The sequence below is a fragment of the Squalius cephalus genome (assembly GCF_949319135.1).
Source record: "Squalius cephalus genome assembly, chromosome: 16".
In the NCBI taxonomy this organism is placed as follows: Eukaryota; Metazoa; Chordata; class Actinopteri; order Cypriniformes; family Leuciscidae; genus Squalius; species Squalius cephalus.
In genome coordinates this window covers 19,309,608-19,330,845 of record NC_137137.1, presented here as the reverse complement: position 1 = coordinate 19,330,845, position 21,238 = coordinate 19,309,608, and the positions used below count along the sequence as shown (strand labels likewise).

Genomic DNA, 21,238 nt, shown 5'->3' with positions numbered 1-21,238 from the left:
GGATCTAGTGCTCCAGTTTGCATAGTGGACGCGAGTGCAGACCCCCCTGGTGATTTATGTAAGAGATCACAGATGTGTTGTCTGACCAGACAAGCACATGATGGCCCCTCAGATCTGGGAGGAAGTGTCTCAATGCATTGAAGACCATCATCATCTCCAGGCAGTTGATGTGCCAAGAGAGATTATGACTCCTCCACAGACCTTGAGCTGAGCGGCCTTCCATTACCGCTCCCCAGCCAGTGAGGGAAGAATTTATCGAGAGAGCAACTCGATGGCAAAGAGCTTCCAACACTGGACCCTGGGATAGGAACCAAGTGTATGCAAGGTAGATGACTACCTTGAGCTACAGCTCACATCCATGTGTTTTGTTACCCCTCCATAACATCACTTCTTCTCTGCTTATATCCGCATCCTCCCCCCTCAAAACTGAGGATATCGCCCCCTAGTGTGGCAGAAAAAGCACTAGTAACAGAGAATTCAACCTAGAACTGTTACAGTATCACATTGGACGCCGCTGCCATGAAGCCTAACAGTTTCTCGAACTGTTTCACAGTGCGTGACTGGCCTAGCTTTAACTCTTTCATGGCTGTGAGGATAGCAGCTACACGAGCGGGCGATAGGACGGCCCGCATTGTGACCGAATCCCAGACCACACCAAGGAAAGTGGTTCTCTGTACTGGAGAAAGCACACTCCTCTTGGTATTGAGTCTCAACCTCAATTTTTCATGTGTGCTCCGACGACATCTCAATGCTGAACCGCCACTTGCTCCGACTCCGCTAGAATGAGCCAGTCGTCGATATAGTTCAGAATGCGTATGCCCTGCAGCCTGAGCGGGGCCAGAGCTGCATCTACGCACTTCGTGAACGAAGTGCTAGACCGAATGGAAGCACCCGGTATTGGTATTCTTTTCCCCCGAAAGAAAACCTCAGGAACTTCCTGTGCTGAGGGAGGATGGAGACATGGATGTATGCGTCTTTTAGATCTATCGTGACAAACCTGATTCTCTGTCGGGTGAGTACACCTGCTCTATAGCTTCCTTCGCTAACATTGCTCCATTACCAGAGCCTGCTCGGGATGAACTAATGTGAGCAACATCCTGTTGTAGTGTGGCGGATGAGAACTGAACTGGGTTCTGCAGCCTTTCTTTATGATCTGCAGGACCCACTGAGATATATTTTATGGATTCTTCCACTCTGTCAGATAATCTACTAAGGGTACCAGTCTCTCGAGACTGGCCTCTGGTGTAACTAGAACAGCCACTTCGGTGACCTGTAGCATACTGGCAGGAAACAACCAAAGTGACTGTTTTTGAACATCCCCTCAGAGGTTGCGAGTTTGATGCAGCATTGAGTTGACACTGCGTTGTGTGCTCGCTGGAGACCACTGCGCCCGAGGCACCAAGGGTGGCGGGGTTGGCAGAATTGGGTTCTCACCCCGGATGGAAGAAGCCGCTGGGCACCGACACCGGTGAGAAAGCGCTATATCCCTCGGGTAAAGGAAGAGAAAGTGCGAAGCCCATCTCTAACCACACCGAGGGTTCCATTTGCAATCCCCAAGAATGCCTTCTCCGTGCTGTCTCAGCAGCAGCGGGTCCGGATCGGATCCCTGAGGATCGCAAGCCTGGCCACATTCCTCGAAAAGTGACAGGCGAGAGCGGAGCGCGCGAAGTGGAAGCCTCTCACAATGTTGACAGTCACCATTAAATAGTGCGGGCAGGAAGAAGCACACAATTTGAATGATTGCATTTGTTTCACCATGAAATACTGAGTGAACAGACAATACAACAGTAAATATAACAGACAGTTTCAACATAGAGCGCTTGCTGAGGCACAGAAGCTAACGCTGGTCAGACTGGATGTGCTTTTATCCTTTCCTGGTCGTGACGTCATCCGCCCATGACGTTCACTCTCGCCATTGGACTAGTTGACATACGTGCTTCAGATGCAATCACGCAGGGGCGTTCCCAAAGCGTCATCGACGCAGTGCAAGTTCCCTCGAAAGGGAACTGTAATAAAGTGATATTGTTCTCAAAAAATATTTTTTCATGTTCATAACTGTAATACATATGTTACCTGTGTTACATTGCCTTGTGGTTTCAACGTTTGATGGTCATTTTCATAACAACCCAAATTGCATCCACCAAGCAAATACTAAGTTTTGCATGAATTGTCCTTGATTTGTTTTTATTTGATGCATTACATAGACTCAATTTTCATCATGCATGGAAGCTGAAATAAAATATAATAAATAAAATATTAAATACAAATAAATAATAAATAAAATATTCCATTGGTTCTATTTCTAAAAAGTTTCCAAAATTAAACTTAAACTGAACATATTGCTGACTTCATATAATAAAACATAGTATACTCACATGGAGTAGGGGAGTATTTACTCTGTGACGTCTCAGAGCCTTGTCCTGAATAATAAATAAATAAACCAGGATAAAAAGTCACAATCATAAAATTGTATCGGTAAACTTTGAAAGAGTCTCTTCTAAAGGAACTTGTTTGGTTTCTTGTTCTAATCAGATGTAGTGAACTGGACTGTAGAACATTTACCAGCAGCACGTCTCTTCCTCCATATGATGAGTGCAGTTACGATGAGAACAGCCACACACATAAACACCAGCACACTGATAACTACAAACAGACTGAAGGATCCTCCTGGGTCATATTTATCTGTATCTGAAATTGTGGTGAATTAAAAACAAACAAACAAACAGGAAAATAAATACAAAAGCTAAAAGATACGTACTGAAATATTTTTCATTATTATTAAATCTATGTTGTTGTTGATATCCGAAAGGGCATTATATTTGTTTGCTTGCTGGTTTGTAAATTTTTCTTTACCAAATATAATGTCTAGTTTGTTGTCCAGATTGAGATGTTTCATTGTACAGTTGTATTTATGTGCTTCATGTATTTCTTCTGCGCTGATCACCAAACTCTTCCTCATCTGGTAAGTTCCGTCTCCGTTGGGCAGAATCTGTCCTCCTGTGATCTGGTCATCATCCACAGGCCGATCGTCTCTGAACAGGGTTAGGTTAATGTGACGGGGGTAAAAACCAGTGGCCAGACAGCTGATCCGAAGCCCTTGAGAGTCTAGGAGTTTCTTCCTCATGAGTCTCACTCTGGGTTTCACTACAGAGAATAATGAGAAGTTGTTAAACTGTTGTTAAACTGTTGGGTTCATTGCACATTTATGATTCATAAAGCATTTGAAGGCATATGAATTTTCTCTCAATATTGCTGTCATTTCATATTTGACAGTTATGATTTTTATTATATTTCAGTTGATTCTCTTACCTTTTCTCATCACATTGTTCTTTTTCATGCTCAGGTACCTCCGCAAAGTTTTAAAGCAAACAGGATGACAAATTTTTCCATACAGAAGTTTCACACTAAGCCATTGTATTTCGTTCCATGTAATCAGCCATGGCTTTTTCATCTGGATATAATCTTTTTCCATGTCAAAGGTGAACTCCTCCATATTTTGTCCATCAAAAGCATCCATTGATTGGACTACACCTGGTTTATCATCGTTCAACAATGCACATCCAGCAAGTCTCTGATGAACATGTACACCTTAACAGAATAGAATAGAATAGAATAGAATGCAATTTTAATTTACACTGGTTATTAAATATAAATGTTGTGTTGTATTAACAATGTTCGGTTCTTTGGGTCACTAGAAAAAATATATTGGTAAAATTCATGGTTATAAAAAAGTCTGCTTAAAATATTGGGAATAGTAGGATTTAGATGTGTGTATATATATATAAGGGATTTATTTGAGCAAATTATATTTATTTCATAATGATTATTTGTTGCGTGATGGTTATTTGGGTATGAGTATGCGCAGTTTCGCCGTAAGCTTCATAAAAAACGTAAAGGGAGTAGCGACGCGTCTATTGTTTATTCACAACCCATCGTCAGGAGCACACAGCCCGTTGGTATGTAGCGAATTTAGAACCTTTTGAAATGTTTACCATGATCTATGGTCTGCTGTACTTTAATTTAGGAATGTTTAAAGTTTCGTACTTGTGTAATTGTTGACATTGGCTGCGCTTAGTCCGTGCTGAGAGACTTAATTTGTAGTTAAATTAGCGCGTGTACTGTTCAGTTCTCTCGGTTTGCGATATGTTCGAACACTGGATAATTAACAAAGCACAAAGTAAACTAATGTAGCAGACGGTTGTGTGGTAGGCGACGGAGGTGCATTTAGTAAAACATTGAATTGAAGTGTTATGATTAATGCACTTTGCCTGCCGACTTGTGTGATAGCTATACTCTGCGCAGGTGCGCTGCTATGCATGATGGGAAATGTAGTTTCTGCGGTGTTCTTCGCAGCTGTGTAAGACTGTATAGGAGATTATATAATAGTGAATTCTTATTTACAGCAGAAATAGATCTAGTTATTTTATTGTAACTACTTCGTTTGTTTATTTTGCATTATATACTCAATGGATATATTTGTAACACTGGTTTATTTCTTATTTCAGGTTTATGACCTGTGGTCTGTTGTATAAATAAAACAAAAATACAAGACTAATGACAAACACGAGTCGTGCCATGTGTGCTGCCTGTCACTAGCCCATTCGGATGGCTGAAGAATTAAAAAGATCCGAACAGTCATAAACCATTAGGCCTGCCATTCAACATTGTGGCCCTGTTCTGAAGCCAAAACAAAGCCTGAAGACCAGAAAATAAATCAGTGACTGGTTACCTTATCTAGTTAAGTTAAAAGCCCATCTATACTGTCTATTCACTTGCTAGTCTGCAAACCTAAGAAGAAAGCAAATTAACAAGATGGCAGAAAAGGAGAAAATAGAGAGGTTACGGCAGAAGCGTTCAGCAGCCCAGACTGCGTTCACTAAAAGAGCCAACCATCTCACCTCCAGGGCCAATGCGCTAGAAGAAAGGGATCTAAAGGCTGAGTGGAGGGAGTTCAAAGGAGACCATACCAGAGTGGAAGATGCAGGATTTGAGTATGCTATGGCCCTACGAGAATTAGAAGATGAAGAGGCCACAAAAAAGGCAGATCAGGTTGACGAGAAAACATTGGAATGCGACCGCAAGTTTGATGCAGTTAAACACCTCATCCAAAACAGCTTCTGGACCAGATTTGCTGAGGAGCAAATCTCCACCCTCGTAAAAGAGGCTAACTCAGCCCTGGATCAGGCCGAAGCAACCGACCATCTGCAGCTGTCTAGGAAGGAGTGTGAACTGATGAATAGAAACTTAGAGCGAGAGGTCTGTGAAGTCAACAGTCTAGTAACTGAGTGGACAGAAATTATCCCTCATGCCGAGCTAACGGAATCTAGAGACCGTAGCAGGATGATGAGAAAGCGACATGAGAGACTGTGGGATAAGTGGGCATGGCGACGCAGCGCTTGGTCTGATGACGAAGAGGAGCAGAAAGAACTGGTGAAACTGAAAGTTACTGGGAAGAAAGATGAAGACGAGGAAAGCCAGACCGGTGAGCAGGCCGCGTCTTTTAGTTTTTCTCCTAACCGTAAACTGTCCTGTCCCGTAGACAGTCACACCCCTATAAGCGAAGTTCGGCATAACCCGCCCATCGCTCCCACCTATCTCAGTTATGGTGGACTTCAAAATGCTACAAGCACGCCATTGCAAGTCCAAGATGCTCCCAACATGTACCCAGGGCCATTCCATTTCAAGCCCCAAATCATGCTGGAACGTGCACGCCTGCCTACATTCTCTGGTAACATGAGAGATTACTACCGTTGGAAAGCTGAATGGGAGGACCTTCAGCAGCTGGGGAACCCTCATGGTTTGGAAAATATAAGAAAGTTCCATCTTATAGGAAGTCTAGACGACAAAGTCAAAAGAGACCTCGTCTTGTCCAGCTGTGGATCTGCCACTGATGTGTTCAGGCTCCTGGACAACAAATATGGAAACAAGCCGAAAATAGTGCTACTTATCTCGAAAGAAGTACATGGCCTACCGCCTGTAAGGGGAAACAGCCCTAGAAAGACGATCGAACTAATTCAAGCTGTGGAAAGAGCTCTTCATGACCTCCAAGTCCTGGGGGAAGAAGATGCTGTTAAAAAATCGGTTAGTAGCACAGTCGATTGAGAGTAAGTTACCAGACTCCCTGAAAGAAAAGTGGCTAACTCATAAGAACGACCCTGCAAGCGGCTTTTCACCCAGAATTCACTTCGATTGTCTAATGGAGTACCTGAAAAAACAGGAGGACATTCTAGAAGAGTTGGATCAACTGCAGCCTAGCTCAAAAGACGATACTGAGAGGTCACAGGAAAAGAGTAGAGAAAAGAAGGCATTTACCAAGGCTACATCTATCCAAAAGGGCTCTCATCCTAGATCATGCATAACCTGTGGGGACGAAGGGCATACAGGTAGATTGTTTGCTTGCAAAGCCTTCAAGAAGCTCAACCTGTCAAGCAAGAAAGCTCAGTTAAAGAAGTCAGGAGTATGCCCCAAATGTTTGCGCATCCATAATGAGGACGGCAGCTGCACTGAAAGGTTTCTATGCTCCAAAGAAGACTGTCAGAAAGGAGGGTCCTCAGACCACAACTACTTACTCTGCCCGTTGCCACAGACGAAGAAGAACGATAAAAAGAATGAAGAGCTGAAAGCAGGTCAAATAAGCTTTCTCAAATAAGATTTCAACAACAGTGTGCACTAGTTCAGACAGTGAGCCAATAGAGTACCCCGTAGTAATGATGCTACTCTCCGTGACGACTAACTCGGGCCAGCTAATCGGTACATTAATCGATCTTGCTTCAGATACCAATTATATCTCAAATGAAGCCGCTGAGCGTCTTAAGCTGAAAGGCGAAAACATCAAGCTGATTGTGCAAGGAGTTGGAGGAATGGAGAAGATAGTTGTTACCAAAAGGTATACTCTGAGACTAAGAGTAAAAACACAGAAGGGTACAGTGGCGGAGCACAAGCTCCTATGTTACGGCCTGGAGAACATTGCAAAAGTGAACCAAGCAGTCACGCCGCAGCAACTACTGAAATTCTTTCCTAACATCGCCGCTCACGACTTGGTCCGTCCAGAGAAGATCGACTTACTAATAAGTCATAGGGAGGGCCGCCTGGTCCCACAGCCAATCAATGTGGAAGGAGACCTCGTCCTCTGGGACGGTCCTCTGGGAATAACGGTCGGTGGAGCTCATCCTGACCTCTTCGAGAAAGTAGACTTAGCGGTGCACAGGTCCGAAACTCATTTTGCACGTTCAATGAGATCAGCTTCGAAGGCTTATAAAGAAGTCCTTGTTGACCCAACTGAACTTGCCAAAGCTAAAGTGGTTAATAGAGAAACAATCCTCAGGAGTACTGCGGTCACCAACAAAGAAATTTTAGATTGGTTCAAGTGGGACAGCGTCGGCGCTGCCTGCGACCCTCAATGTGGTGGCTGCAAATGCGGTAGATGTCCCCTTGGTAACCAAGAAATGACACTAGGAGAGGAAAGAGAAATAGAAAAGATCAAAGAATGCCTCACCTATGTGCAAGCAGACAAGCACAGCAAGTCTCCTCACTGGGACGCAGCTTATCCGTGGAAAGGAGACCCTGCGACACTGCCAGACAACCGACGTGCAGTGGAGGCGACTTTCCTCAACAGTGAGAAACGCCTCGAGAGGGAGCCGGAGTGGAAGGCTGCGTACAGGGAGCAAATCCATGAGATGATCTCAAGAGGAGCTGCCACCAAACTCACTCAAGAAGAACTTTATAGCTGGAAGGGACCGAAGTGGTACATCAGCCATTTAGTCGCACCCAATCCACACTCATCCTCTACCCCTGTAAGAATTGTATGGAACAGCAGCCAAGAGTACCGCGGGGTGAGTTTGAATGACCTTTTGTACAAGGGCCCAGACGTCCTAAATCAGATCAGAGGAGTCCTTCTACGATTCAGGACTGGATTGTACGCCGCCTTAGGCGACGTGAAGAAAATGTATAATTCTGTCTGGCTTAAAGACAAAGAAGTTCATCTCCATCGATTCCTCTGGAGAGACAACCCAGAGGATGAGATTCAAACCTTCGCTGTCGTCAGAGTTAACGTCGGGGATAAACCTGCTGGCTGCATTGCCCAGGTCGCTATGAGGGAGACTGCTAATCTTCCACAGTTTGCAGCCATGGTTGAAGAACGCCGTGTTCTGGTAGAAGACAGCTATGTTGATGACATATTAACATCCCACAATGACATCAAAACACTGGAAAAGATCACCAACGGAGTTGAAAAGATCTTGGAGGCTGGAAGCTTCTCCCTAAAACCATGGGGTTTGACAGGCCAAAGTGGGAGGTTAGAAACTGCAGCTAACTCCAGTAACAGTGAGACAACTTTGTCCACGCCTAAGACTCTGGTGTTGCCTAATCAGATGCGAGACGAAGAAAGTAGAGCGCTGGGTGTCGGCTACGAACCAGAGACCGACAAACTTCGGGTGTTGACGTCCATCAATTTCTCAAAGAAGCGAGGCAAGATGAGGACGGGAATTGATTTGAAGGAAGATGAAGTAAGAAGTGGAACTCCAAACCCCTTAACTCGTCGAGTACTTCTAAGTCAGGTCGCTGGGTTCTATGACCCTATCGGTCTTGGCACTCCAGCAAAGCAGAAAGGAGTAATGCTCGTAAGGGAATCCTACCAAGAAGCAAGTATAGGCAATCCAACTAAAGATACTTGGGATGACCCATTGTCGCCAAAAATCCGGGAGGCTGCTATTAGACTCTTTGAAGAGTATGTGAGACTTGGCAAGATAAAGTTCGAAAGAAGTCTCACACCTTTTGGAGCCATGGGCCGCCCTATGGGTGTCACGTTTTCAGATGGGAGTGAGGCTTCCTACGGCGCTGTGCTTTATCTCCGCTGGGAAACGCAAGGAGGAGTTGTTGTGAGGTTTGTTGAATCGAAAGCCAAACTTACTCCTCTCAACCAAAAAGGGGACGTAATCAAGGCAGAGTTATGTGGCGCTGTCTTTGCAACCCGGTTGAAAAGGTACTTTGAGAAGCACTGCCGCCTTGAGGTCGAATCCTGGGTCCACTTTGTGGATAGCCTAACTATCTTAGGGGCGATCCAGAAGGATAGTTATGGCTACCAAACATTCTTCTCCAACCGAATCGGTGAAATACAGATGGCTGGGCCAGTGGATGACTGGAGGTGGGTTGACGGCAACCTCAACATTTCTGACATCGTCACTAGGGGAGCAACTCCTGAAGAGCTCGATGAAGAGTCAGAATGGCAACAAGGCCCCGAATTCCTAAAAAGACCTGAAGCTGAATGGCCTGTGAAGATGGCCAGCGAAATTGTGACCAAAGTTGCTGATAAGGTAAAAAAGTTACAAAGAAAAGCATTCTCAGCTGTAACCACCAGAGCTCAATCGCAAAAGATTTCAAGACCATGTAGCGCTGATGATGGCGCTAACGTGGGAGTTAATATACTCCAACCACTGCCAAAAGATCAAGGTCCAACTCAAGCAGTAGAAAGGCAGAGAAATAAACTTTGGGGCGTGGCTCTTGTGCGCCTGGTGGAGCCCAAACGGTTCAGTAGCTTGTCAAAACTATGTGGAACTGTCGCTTGGGTTCGACGAGCTGCAGAATCTTGGCTAAGTGTGAAGTACCGAGCCTTGAATTTAGCAAAGTGGGAGGCAAAGAGTTCTAAGCTGTCTGTAGAAGAGAGAACAGTTGCTTTTCAAGACTTAGCCCTTGCTGCCCAGGACGGCTTGAACTTTAAGACTACAGCCTTGAACCGCCTAGTTGTAACCAAAGCTGAAAACACAGGACTCTTGCTTTGTGGCGGTAGAATACAATCTTGGAGTGAAGACGGTAGAGCGGTACCGTTGATCCCTTTCCAGTCATGGTTGGGGACTTTGCTGGCTAGAGAAGCTCATGAGGCCAATCATGAAGGTGTTGCTGCTACACTGCTACGTACGAGAAGAAAAGCTTGGGTTATAGAAGGCCGAAGGATAGTCAAGAAGATTATTAACGAGTGCGTTACTTGCAAGAAGCAAAGAGCAAAGCTATGCCAACAAGTCATGAGCGACCTTCCTCATGAGCGTACTAGCAGAGCAAACCCTTTTGAGTATACCACATTGGACCTCTTCGGTCCCTTTGAGGTCAGAGATGCAGTAAAGAAACGGACCAAGAAAAAGGTTTGGGGAGTTGTATATTGTTGCATGGCTTCCAGAGCCATCCACGCGGACCTCGTTGACGACTTGTCTGCCGAGAGCTTTCTTCAAGCCTACTTCAGATTCACTGCCCTGAGGGGGCACCCTCGGAAGTTATGGTCCGACAGAGGCACAAATTTCGTGGGTGGCAAGTCTGCTCTGAGAGATCTACACAAGCACTTAGCATGCTTACAGAAGGTGGCTGTTGAGAACATAGTAGCCAAAAATGGAACTGAATGGCAGTGGGATTTCCATCCTGCGGACTCGCCCCACAGAAATGGAGCGGCCGAGGCAGCTGTCAAACTTATCAAAAGAGCTCTCAATAGCCTCGGCGGAACAACCGGCAGCTACACCTGGGGGGAGTTCCAAACTCTTCTCTACTCAGCAGCCAACCTAACTAACGAACGACCCATCGACGCCAAAGCGCAAGAGCAAGAGGATACAGTAGAGTACTTGACTCCTAACTCCCTCATCCTGGGACGCACCGGACAAAGAGGAGATATGCACAGTATCGACTTAGAAACCCACTCTTGGCGTAGGCTAAGGGCTGTTCAAGCGGGAGTTGACAAATTCTGGTCAAAGTGGAGTGAACTAGCGGGACCAAACTTGTTTATCCGGCATAAGTGGCACAGAGTGGAAAGAAGTGTCCAGGTTGGAGATCTGGTTTGGATCACAGACCAAAATGCCCTGAGAGGACAGTTCCGGCTCGGTCGAATTGTCGTCACCTATCCGGACAAGTCTGGAGTGGTCCGAGATGCTGACGTAGCAACCTGTATAGGCCTTCCTGCCTCCCTTGTTGCCAGGACCCGGGCAAAAGATTCGACCTTACCTTCTACTATCGTCCTTCACAGGGATGTGCGGAGACTGGTCGTGTTGCTTCCTGTTGAAGACCAGCACAAAGTATAAAGTCCTTACCATTGGGTACCCAAGAGACGTTTATTTTTTAGTTAGTGGGTAACCCTGGGAGGCGGCTGAGTGGTTCAAGGGCAAACCTACACTCAGTAGGAGGCAAGGTGGTGGGGCCTACCTCCTTAGTGAGCAAATGATAACACTGAAAAGCATTTTGTTAATTCTGTATATGCTACAAAAGCTGACTTTAAGTTATTGTCACAGGTCGGGGTGGAGCGCCAGCGGGCCGCCCACCCCTTCACTTGCGTGCCGCCCCTGAGGAGCTGGCCGTGGACACAAAGGAAATGGCGGACACAGGATTCAAAATAAATATACTCTTTATTAAATAATAAAAACAAAATCTTAAAAAGTCTCTTCAGCATTCTCTTCTTTTGGGGAGCAGGTTCTTCACTGGACTCAGACAGAGAGTGGAGGATACATATATCTCACAGCATTAGCAGGTTCTTCACTGGACTCAGACAGAGAGTGGAGGATACGTATATCTCACAGCATTAGCAGGTTCTTCTCACAGCACTAGCGGGTTCTTCACTGGACTCGGAGAGTGGAGGAAACATATAACTCACAGCATTAGCAGGCTCTTCACTCGCATTAGCAGGCCCTTCCAGCATTAGCAAGCTCTTCCAGCATTAACAGACTCTTCCAGCATTAGCAAGCTCTTCACCAGCTTCGGGCAGAGAGTGGAGGTCACGTGCAACTCACAGCATCAGCCGGCTCTTCACTAGCCTCGGGCAGAGAGAGGAATAAACATAATTCACAGCGTCCGCATTCTCTTCTTCAGCGTTCTCTTTGCGTATCTCAGCACCTTCAGACAGAGAGAGGAATGAACATAATTCACAGCGTCCGCGTTCTCTTCTTCAGCGTTCTCTTCGCGTATCTCAGCACCTTCAGACAGAGAGAGGAATGAACATAATTCACAGCTTCCGCATTCTCTTCAGCGTTCTCTTCGCGTTTCTCAGCACCTTCAGACAGAGAGAGGAATGGACATAATTCACAGCGTCCGCGTTCTCTTTCTTCAGCGTTCTCTTCGCGTATCTCAGCACCTTCAGACAGAGAGAGGAATGAACATAATTCACAGCTTCCGCATTCTCTTCAGCGTTCTCTTCGCGTTTCTCAGCACCTTCAGACAGAGAGAGGAATGAACATAATTCACAGTTTCCGCATTCTCTTCTTCAGCGTTCTCTTCACGTATCTCAGCACCTTCAGACAGAGAGAGGAATGAACATAATTCACAGCTTCCGCATTCTCTTCTTCAGCGTTCTCTTCACGTTTCTCAGCACAGCATTAGCCGGCTCTTCACTGGACTCAGGCAGAGAGAGGGATGGATACGTGTAACTCACAGCGTTAGCAGGTTCTTCGCTGGACCCAGGCAGAGAGAGGAATGGATACGGGTAACTCACAGCGGCAGCAGGTTCTTCGCTGGACCCAGGCAGAGAGAGGGATGGATACGTGTAACTCACAGCGTTAGCAGGTTCTTCGCTGGACCCAGGCAGAGAGTGCGAGTGAACAGCAGAAGCACAATTCCAACACTCGTGTATTCACCACACACTGCAAGGTTTCACTCGTGCTCATTTCCATAATAAAACTGCAATTCAACAGACTCATGGTGCAAACAAAAGCTTACACCCGTAATCCAGCCGAAGTTTCTCTGTCTCTCTCTTGCTCTCTCTCTCACGGCCTCCCTCCGCATCAGCGGCCGCGGCCACTCACGTACTGAGTGCCTCACATCTCCTCGTGCCCTCCTCTCGGGGGAGAAAGAACCAACCCCAACCACAGTCTCTCTTCGCTGGCTTTTTATATCCTTCTCAATGCCCACATGGCTTCGTCATGGCTCTAGATTAATTCCCCACACCTGATGTCGATTTCCTCATCCCGGTTGGCAAGGCAACAGATACACATTTACACGGGGGGTGGTGTGTCTTTGTTATTGTACCGGAGGGGACACAATTGCAGCGAACTTTAGTTCCGCCCTCTCATTTGTCACACCGTGACATTATTATTATTATTTTTTTTTTTTTTTTTTACTGAAAGACTCAAGTGACTTTGTAGTGGCCTCCTTGAATTTGCATCAGTCGGCCAAGTGGGAGGTGTTCGGTTCTTTGGGTCACTAGAAAAAATATATTGGTGAAATTCATGGTTATAAAAAAGTCTGCTTAAAATATTGGGAATAGTAGGATTTAGATGTGTGTATATATATAAGGGATTTATTTGAGCAAATTATATTTATTTCATAATGATTATTTGTTGCGTGATGGTTATTTGGGTATGAGTATGCGCAGTTTCGCCGTAAGCTTCATAAAAAACGTAAAGGGAGTAGCGACGCGTCTATTGTTTATTCACAACCCATCGTCAGTGTTTCATTCTATTCTTTATCTATAAATAGAATGGACGGTTAACGCCAATATAGTTGCGTACACTTGAGTTTATTGAACAACTATAAACCCGCATGTGTGCTCAAAATGTAAACAACGGAAGTTCACAGGTGTTACACTTAATACAGTCTGTACTGCAACAACAATCATCCCAACATCCTTTCTCTTTTTTTTTTTTTTTACAACAAGAAGAATTTGAGAATTTGATCACTTAAGAACTTCATGAACTAACTCAGAAAAACATGTATATGATCACTATACTTTGTATTAACTGAATTTGTAATGTGTCCTTATTAACACAATAAAGTGTTACGTGTTAAACTCATACAAAATAAAGTGTCTAGTGTCATCTTTTCTTTTTCTCTTCTTCTCACTGGAGAACTGGAGGTAAGTATTACTAAGTTACTGAACATAGTCTTTAAGGTAGGAAGGTCTGATCACTTTTCTTCCAGACTTTGTGATAGAAACGCCAGGAGTGTCCTTGCTTGCGTTTAAGTCTGTCACACTCTCTCTGGGTACTTCTGCAGGCTGTCTGGTCTCGGTTTGTTCCATTACTATGGCTTTGTCCTTCCTGAGGTGTCGACGGTTTCTCCTCAGAATGTTTCCTGAGTCAAGCTGGACATCATAAGATCTGTAGTCCACAGGTTTCACAACAGTCGCTTTTCTCCATATTTTGTTAGGCTCTCCTGGCTGGACATGAACTCTGTCTCCTTCTTTTAGAGGATCTAGGTCCTTCGCATGTCTGTTATAGTATACAGCCTGACGGTTTCTGTTTTCAATCTGCTCTTGTCGTGAGTGAATTACCTTTGGTTGTAGCAGGTTGTCATGCATGGGCATCAGAGTTCTAGTTCTCCTACTGAACAGCCGCTGCGCTGGACTTGCTTTGATCCATTGTGATGGTGTATTTCTCTGATCAAGCATGGCGAGGTATGGATCCTTACCATCAGCTTTTGCCTTTTTCAACAGTCGTTTTGCAGACTTTACAGCTGATTCTGCCATCCCATTGCTCTGTGGGTATGCAGGTGAAGACGTTTTGTGTTTGAATTCCCACTGTCTACTGAACCTTTTGAAATCTTCTGATGTGTATTGTGGGCCGTTGTCAGAGATAACGACATCCGGTATACCGTGTCTTGCGAAATGGGCTTTCAGCTTATGGATGACAGTGGTGGATTGTGTGTCAGGTAAGTAGTCAAGCTCCCAGAAATTAGAGAGGTAGTCAACAGTGATTAGGTAGTTTCTGCTGTCTAAAGTGAATATATCTGTCCCCACCTTAGACCATGGGCTACTGGGTAGTTCGTGAGACTGTAGAGTCTCCTTCTGCTGTTTCACATCCATAGACCTGCAGACGTCACATTTCTCTATGAATGTCTTTATCTGTTCATTCATCCCCGGCCAATAAACACATTCTCTTGCCCTTCTTAGGCATCCCGCTATGCCCAAATGTGAGGAGTGAATGCGCCGAACAATGTCACCTCTGAGTGCATCGGGGGTTACAACTCTCTCCCCCCTGAAGACAATTCCACCCTGGGCACTCAGTTCCTCTTGAAAGGAGTGATAGTGTGCAATGTCGCTCGGTATGTCTTTCTTGTTCATTGGCCAGCCTTCTTGTATTAATTTAATTAGTGACTGCAACTTCCTGTCTTTGCTTGTTTCCTCTCTGATGGCCTGGAGTCTTTGTTCCGCAATATGTATGTGCTGGACCATGTTTATGCTCTCAATCTCCATTTCTACTGAACCCTCTGATGCATGTTCAGGTAAGTATGCGCGGCTCAGCGTGTCAGCTAGCAACATGCTCTTCCCTGGAATGTACTTGACTTCAATATCATATCTCTGCAGCCTAAGCAACATTCTTTGCAGGCGTTTTGGGGTGTTCAGCAGGGGTTTTCGTACTATATTTTCCAGTGGCTTATGATCGGAATGTACATTGACTTTTCGCCCGTATGTATACTGATGGAATTTTTCCATACCGAAGACAATGGCCAAACATTCCTTCTCTATTTGGGCATAACCCCTTTCTGTCTGAGTTAATGCCCGGCTTCCATAAGCAACTGGTGCCCCCTCCTGAAGTAAAGCGGCCCCTAACCCAGTCTCTGATGCGTCGCACTGAAGTGTCAGTGTTTCATCTGGGTTATAATATTTGAGAATCGGAGCTTTGGTGATGGCGTCCTTGAGCCTTGTGAATGCTTGCTCTTGCACATCTGACCATTCCCAGATACTGTCTTTATGGGTTAACTGCCTCAGTATCTCACAGCCATCTGACAGGTGATCACAGAATTTCGAGAGATAGTTTACCATGCCCAGGAACCTTTGGACACCTTTAACATCTTTTGGACGTGGCATGTCTCTAACCGCTCGTGCCTTTTCAGGGTCGACTCTGAGCCCGTCAGCGGTAAGTAAATGTCCGATGTAGGGAACCTCGCTCCTTCTCAGTTGAAACTTTTCTGCGTTCAGTTTGATGTTTTTTTCTCTACATCTGTTTAGCAGTGCTCTCAGTTTGGTGTCGTGGTCCTGGTTTGCTCTTTCTAACGTCTCACCCTCTCCTGTGATGAGGATGTCATCAGCGATGACATAGATACCTTGCAATCCTTCCAGAGCTTGGCTGAGCTTCCTCTGAAACACCTCTGGTGCTGGGCTGATGCCCATTGGCATCCTCAGCCATCTGTATCTGCCATACGGTGTGGCAAATGTGGTCATGTAACTTGACTTCTCATCCAGGTTCACATGCCAGAATCCATTTTTGACGTCACACACTGTGAAGACTTTTGCCCTTGACAAATCTGGCAGTATGTCGTCTATTGTCGGCAATGGAAAGTGACATCTTTTCAGAGCTCTGTTGAGTGGTCTTGGATCTATGCATATCCTGAGGTTTCCTGATGGCTTCTTGACAATGACAAGACTGCTAATCCACTCTGTGCTGCAGTCCACTGGCGTGATGATTCCTCTTCGTTGAAGATCACTCAGCTCTGCTTTGAGTGGTGCCATCATCGCAACAGGGACCCTTCTCTTTGGCAGTTTTACTGGAGTTACTGCAGTGTCTGCTTCTATCTTGTACACACCCTCCAGACATCCATCTAACTGGAACACATCAGCATAGTCATTTTTGATATTATCCATGCTCCACATTTCATCTTTCATCTCCTCAGTGACGATGCTATCCACAGCCATGATGTTTTCATACTGGACTTTCACTAGATTCATGGCTTGTACTGCCCTGCTACCCAGTAGCGGCACTGCAGTCCCCTCATCTACAACCATGAATTCTAACCGGTACAGTTTTTTGTTTCTTGGATTCCTCAATTTAGATATACATTTCCCCAATGGCTGCAGTGTGCTTTTATTGTACATCACCAGCACTTGCTCAGTCTTTTCAATTTGTGTGGCTGGATTCAACAGGTTGACAGGTATTATATTACAGCTGGCTCCACAATCTAACTGGAACTTCACCTGTTTATTCCCCAGGAGCATGGCAGCAAACAGTTTTGAAGGCGGCTGCTGTTTCTCCTTTGACACTGCGTTCACCGTCTCTACTGTTACACACAAGATGTCTTCATAACTTCCATCATCTGACTCCGTAATGTTATGCACTGTCTTTCCTGTCTGTATTTTTGTTCTGCACATTGTGGCAAAATGATTGTCTTTCCCACAGATTCTGCACTTTTTACCATATGCAGGACATTTTTGTTTGTTTCTTTCGTGCATTTTCCTGCAAAATTTGCAGTTTACAGTGCTCTTACTTGTTTCTTTTCGCACGGCCTGTTTTACCGCGTGCACTTCCTCTGTTACTCGTCCTTCAATCGTCCTGTTGTTTTCCCGCGACAACTCTGTTGCTCTGCAGATTTGCACACATTTTTCCAAAGTCAAATCTTGCTCCCGCAGAAGTCTCTCTCTCAAAGCTGAACTGTATATGCCGCAAACAATTCTATCACGGATTAGAGAGTCTTTGATCTGGCCGAAATTACACGTACTAGCAAGCATTCTTAAGTCCGTTACATATCTGTCAATGCTCTCATCAGAGGACTGATTCCTGACAAAAAAACGGTACCTTTCAACTGTCTCGTTCACTTTTGGATTGCAATGATCATCCAAGGCACGTATTAAGCTGCTTACTGTCTGATCCGGAGACGATGCGGGAACCAGGGTCTCGCATAGTTCTCTTCCCGTCTCCCCGATGAGATACCTGAACACTTTTAGCTTCACGGCTTCTCCAGCGTCCGCCAAAGTGAGATCCATATACAGCATGAACTCTTCTTTCCACATTTTCCATGATTTCGCCAGATTAGCTGAGTCCAGGCACAGGGGTGGTGGTGGTCTCAGCCCCAGGGAATTCTCCATCCTCGCTGCGCCTGAGCTCTCTGCTCTCTCGACCATACTCTCGTTTTTCTAAATCTCCGTGCTTTTACTCTTTACAAAGCACCGCTGCCACCATGTTTCATTCTATTCTTTATCTATAAATAGAATGGACGGTTAACGCCAATATAGTTGCGTACACTTGAGTTTATTGAACAACTATAAACCCGCATGTGTGCTCAAAATGTAAACAACGGAAGTTCACAGGTGTTACACTTAATACAGTCTGTACTGCAACAACAACCATCCCAACAGTCAGGAGCACACAGCCCGTTGGTATGTAGCGAATTTAGAACCTTTTGAAATGTTTACCATGAGCTATGGTCTGCTGTAGGCTACTTTAATTTAGGAATGTTTAAAGTTTCGTACTTGTGTAATTGTTGACATTGGCTGCGCTTAGTCCGTGCTGAGAGACTTAATTTGTAGTTAAATTAGCGCGTGTACTGTTCAGTTCTCTCGGTTTGCGATATGTTCGAACACTGGATAATTAACAAAGCACAAAGTAAACTAATGTAGCAGACGGTTGTGTGGTAGGCGACGGAGGTGCATTTAGTAAAACATTGAATTGAAGTGTTATAATGATTAATGCACTTTGCCTGCCGACTCGTGTGATAGCTATACTCTGCGCAGGTGCGCTGCTATGCATGATGGGAAATGTAGTTTCTGCGGTGTTCTTCGCAGCTGTGTAAGACTGTATAGGAGATTATATAATAGTGAATTCTTATTTACAGCAGAAATAGATCTAGTTATTTTATTGTAACTACTTCGTTTGTTTATTTTGCATTATATACTCAATGGAAATATATGTAACACTGGTTTATTTCTTATTTCAGGTTTATGACCTGTGGTCTGTTGTATAAATAAAACAAAAATACAAGACTAATGACAAACACGAGTCGTGCCATGTGTGCTGCCTGTCACTAGCCCATTCGGATGGCTGAATAATTAAAAAGATCCGAACAAACAATTTGGCCAGCACTAACCATCTGTGTGATTTAGGTGATCCTTAAGATAAAATGCTCGGCCTTTCATGCTGTCATACATAGCATGAAATATAAGACCAGCATCACTTTTTTCTTCATCTTGGTACTTTGAAAAACTCTGACTGCGATTGAGAACGCTCCATGTGGTTGAGTCATAATATCCTATTTGTAGATCATCCAACATCAGCACAACACTGAACTCAGGAAATGGTGTTTGCCCAATTGTGTATGTTGCAAATACCATCAGTGAGTGAGAACCTGTGGATACACAAGGACACTATTATGGTGCCAAATCAGAGTGTATTTATAATTACATCTATGTATAGTTCACAAGCATTTACATTTGTTTACTAGGAAAATGCATTATAATAAATCTGAGCTGCTTTCCCTCTGTTAGAAAATACCAGGCTTGGAGACATCAATATGGCGAGAAGATATCACATATTAAAGTGTGGCAATAAATTAAATGAAAAATAATTATAATAATACTAATTATAATACCAACAGAGTTGTTTTATGCAAGTAAATGGTGCTCTAATTATTTTATGCTTTTTATACTGTTTATATGGCAGACTATGTGATAATGTAATACAGGCTATATGTTTATATATAAAAAATGTTGGTAAATGGATTTTAAACTTCCAAACCCCATAGACTAGTGGTCTGGATTTCAACATTCCAACACACGTCAGAAGTAGAAGGTTTTTTTTTTTTTTTTTTACTGTATCACTCTGCCTTTTAAGTCCTTCTTATCTGTTTGTTATTTTTATTGATATAAAGGTGCTTTACCAAGTAAATAAATGAATAAAAAAAAACTTACAAGAGAATATGGTGATGCTTGCCAATTCCGTGCATATGTATTCTGAGCTACTTTCAATGTTTAGACAATTACTGTACATTTGTTATACCATTAAATAGTTAAAAATGACATACCTGCACTGCTGATTGTCAAACATGACCATAGACACACAAGAAAGAGCATTCTCTCTATACAAAACGATCCCGGTGTTCAAAATACAGGTGTAATTTTATGTGTTATCTTCCTGCAATTTTAAGCTTCCTGGAACAAGCCAGAGAAGTATTTGGTTTAACATGATTTACCGGTTTTGAAACATAAGCTGAAAAGGCCATTTGTTGTTTCCTGATCTATTGTCACAGTTCTCAGGTTTGTCTGTTCATTCTGACTGTTTGTGTGCTGTCATTGGTCAAATCGGTGCTCATTCACGCAAGTAACAATCACACAGTGTGAAATATCAAAGACGTGATCTGAGAAAGTCACAGATGAGTCGTGAATCGATGAGCCTGTGAGTTATTTGGCATGCTAAATATCTGGACCTGTCTGCGATTCAAAATCCTGCTGTGTGAAATGTGTTCTGACTGAAAATAACATTGGTGATGACCTAAAGCCAATGAGAGAGCAAGATACAGGGCAGCGGGAAGTTCGGGGAAAAGTTATAGACCAGAATATCAGTATTTTAATAAATATAATTATTTACAATTATATCAAACAGAAACAAAGCAAAAAAACATTTGCTTAACCAGCCACAACAGCAGCATATTGCAAAATGATTTATTTACCTCCAACTTTCTTTGCAGAACACACAATACTTGCTCCCCACATCTCCCCAATAATTTCCTCCTCCATAATCTTTTTTCTTTTTCTCCTCAGTGCACAGACAATTTGGATAGCAAGCTTCTTGCAGGTTATCATTTTTAATAACAATTACAGTCTTGCGCAAGAACTCCAGTCTTATTTCCTTATCACTTCTCTCTCATGTTTTGTTGTGAAACATAGTGTGCGGACCAAACAGAGTTGTCGGTGATTCTTCCTATTGTAAAGTCATACAATGTGAAACCCCCTGTCATCGATCCATGGTGCAGTGTGCACACAGCAGCAACTGAATGCTATCCCAGATAGTCGTGCAGTGTGAAAAGAACAGTGATCTGACGAGTTTGAAAATCGTACAGTGTGAACTTATCATTACTTACCATCTGACTGTTTCTGGATTATCATCTCTTCGTTGATCGGCAGACATCCCAGCCCATTGCAGTCCCCTCGTTTCAAGGGATGCAAGGCCTGCTTCCATCCCTGCACTATTGCATCTGACCATCCTGTCTTGCCTGTGTCTCTTGTTTATTATTAATAAGCTGTATATTGCAATCGCAACTGGACCTTGTGTTCTTTACACCTGACATAACGATCTGACCATCTTGAATCCACGAGTGCTTCTGAACTGAGAGACATCTTGTCAAGTAACAATGCTCGTATGGAACGTCAGGAAGAGCAAATCATGATTACGGGTCATGCGGTTCAGGCCTTGGTAGCACAGGTTTCTGACATGACCACCCAGTTTCAACATTTAAAGACCGACTCTGCCCACGCGCCCAACGCAACACCTGCTGTTCCACCCGCTCTGCTCACTTCACTGAACCCCTATTGCCCCCGCCAGCTGCCTATTCTGGTGAGCCCCAATTGTGCCCC

At 44.2% G+C, this 21,238-nt stretch overlaps 2 protein-coding genes across 2 annotated transcripts in view; both read right to left on the bottom strand.

Moving 5' to 3' along the window:
• stx2b (syntaxin 2b) overlaps window positions 1–11,913 on the bottom strand; it is a 182,126-nt gene extending 170,213 nt beyond the window's left edge. The window contains exon 1 of the mRNA XM_079896732.1: window positions 11,902–11,913. The gene's annotated coding sequence lies outside the window, so the exon portion shown is untranslated. The remainder of the gene's footprint in view (window positions 1–11,901) is intronic.
• On the bottom strand, window positions 1,972–19,823 carry LOC307173537 (DLA class I histocompatibility antigen, A9/A9 alpha chain-like). The gene is made up of 7 exons (XM_079896721.1): window positions 19,690–19,823; window positions 18,757–19,014; window positions 3,310–3,588; window positions 2,854–3,144; window positions 2,563–2,688; window positions 2,376–2,420; window positions 1,972–2,229 (listed from the first exon to the last, which is right to left on the bottom strand). Exons 1-7 carry the CDS (start codon window positions 19,736–19,738, stop codon window positions 2,207–2,209), a joined length of 1,071 nt encoding a protein of 356 aa, XP_079752847.1. The 5' UTR covers window positions 19,739–19,823; the 3' UTR covers window positions 1,972–2,206.
• Between the last annotated feature and the right edge of the window lie 1,415 nt (window positions 19,824–21,238).

Coding starts and splice junctions, on each gene's coding strand:
- LOC307173537 (XM_079896721.1), bottom strand. CDS start 19,738: ATGCTCTTTCTTGTGTGTCTATGGTCATGTTTGACAATCAGCAGTGCA. Junction 3,145..3,309: donor GAACAATGTGATGAGAAAAG/GTAAGAGAATCA, acceptor TATTCTCTGTAG/TGAAACCCAGAGTGAGACTC. Junction 2,689..2,853: donor CAAACTAGACATTATATTTG/GTAAAGAAAAAT, acceptor CCACAATTTCAG/ATACAGATAAATATGACCCA.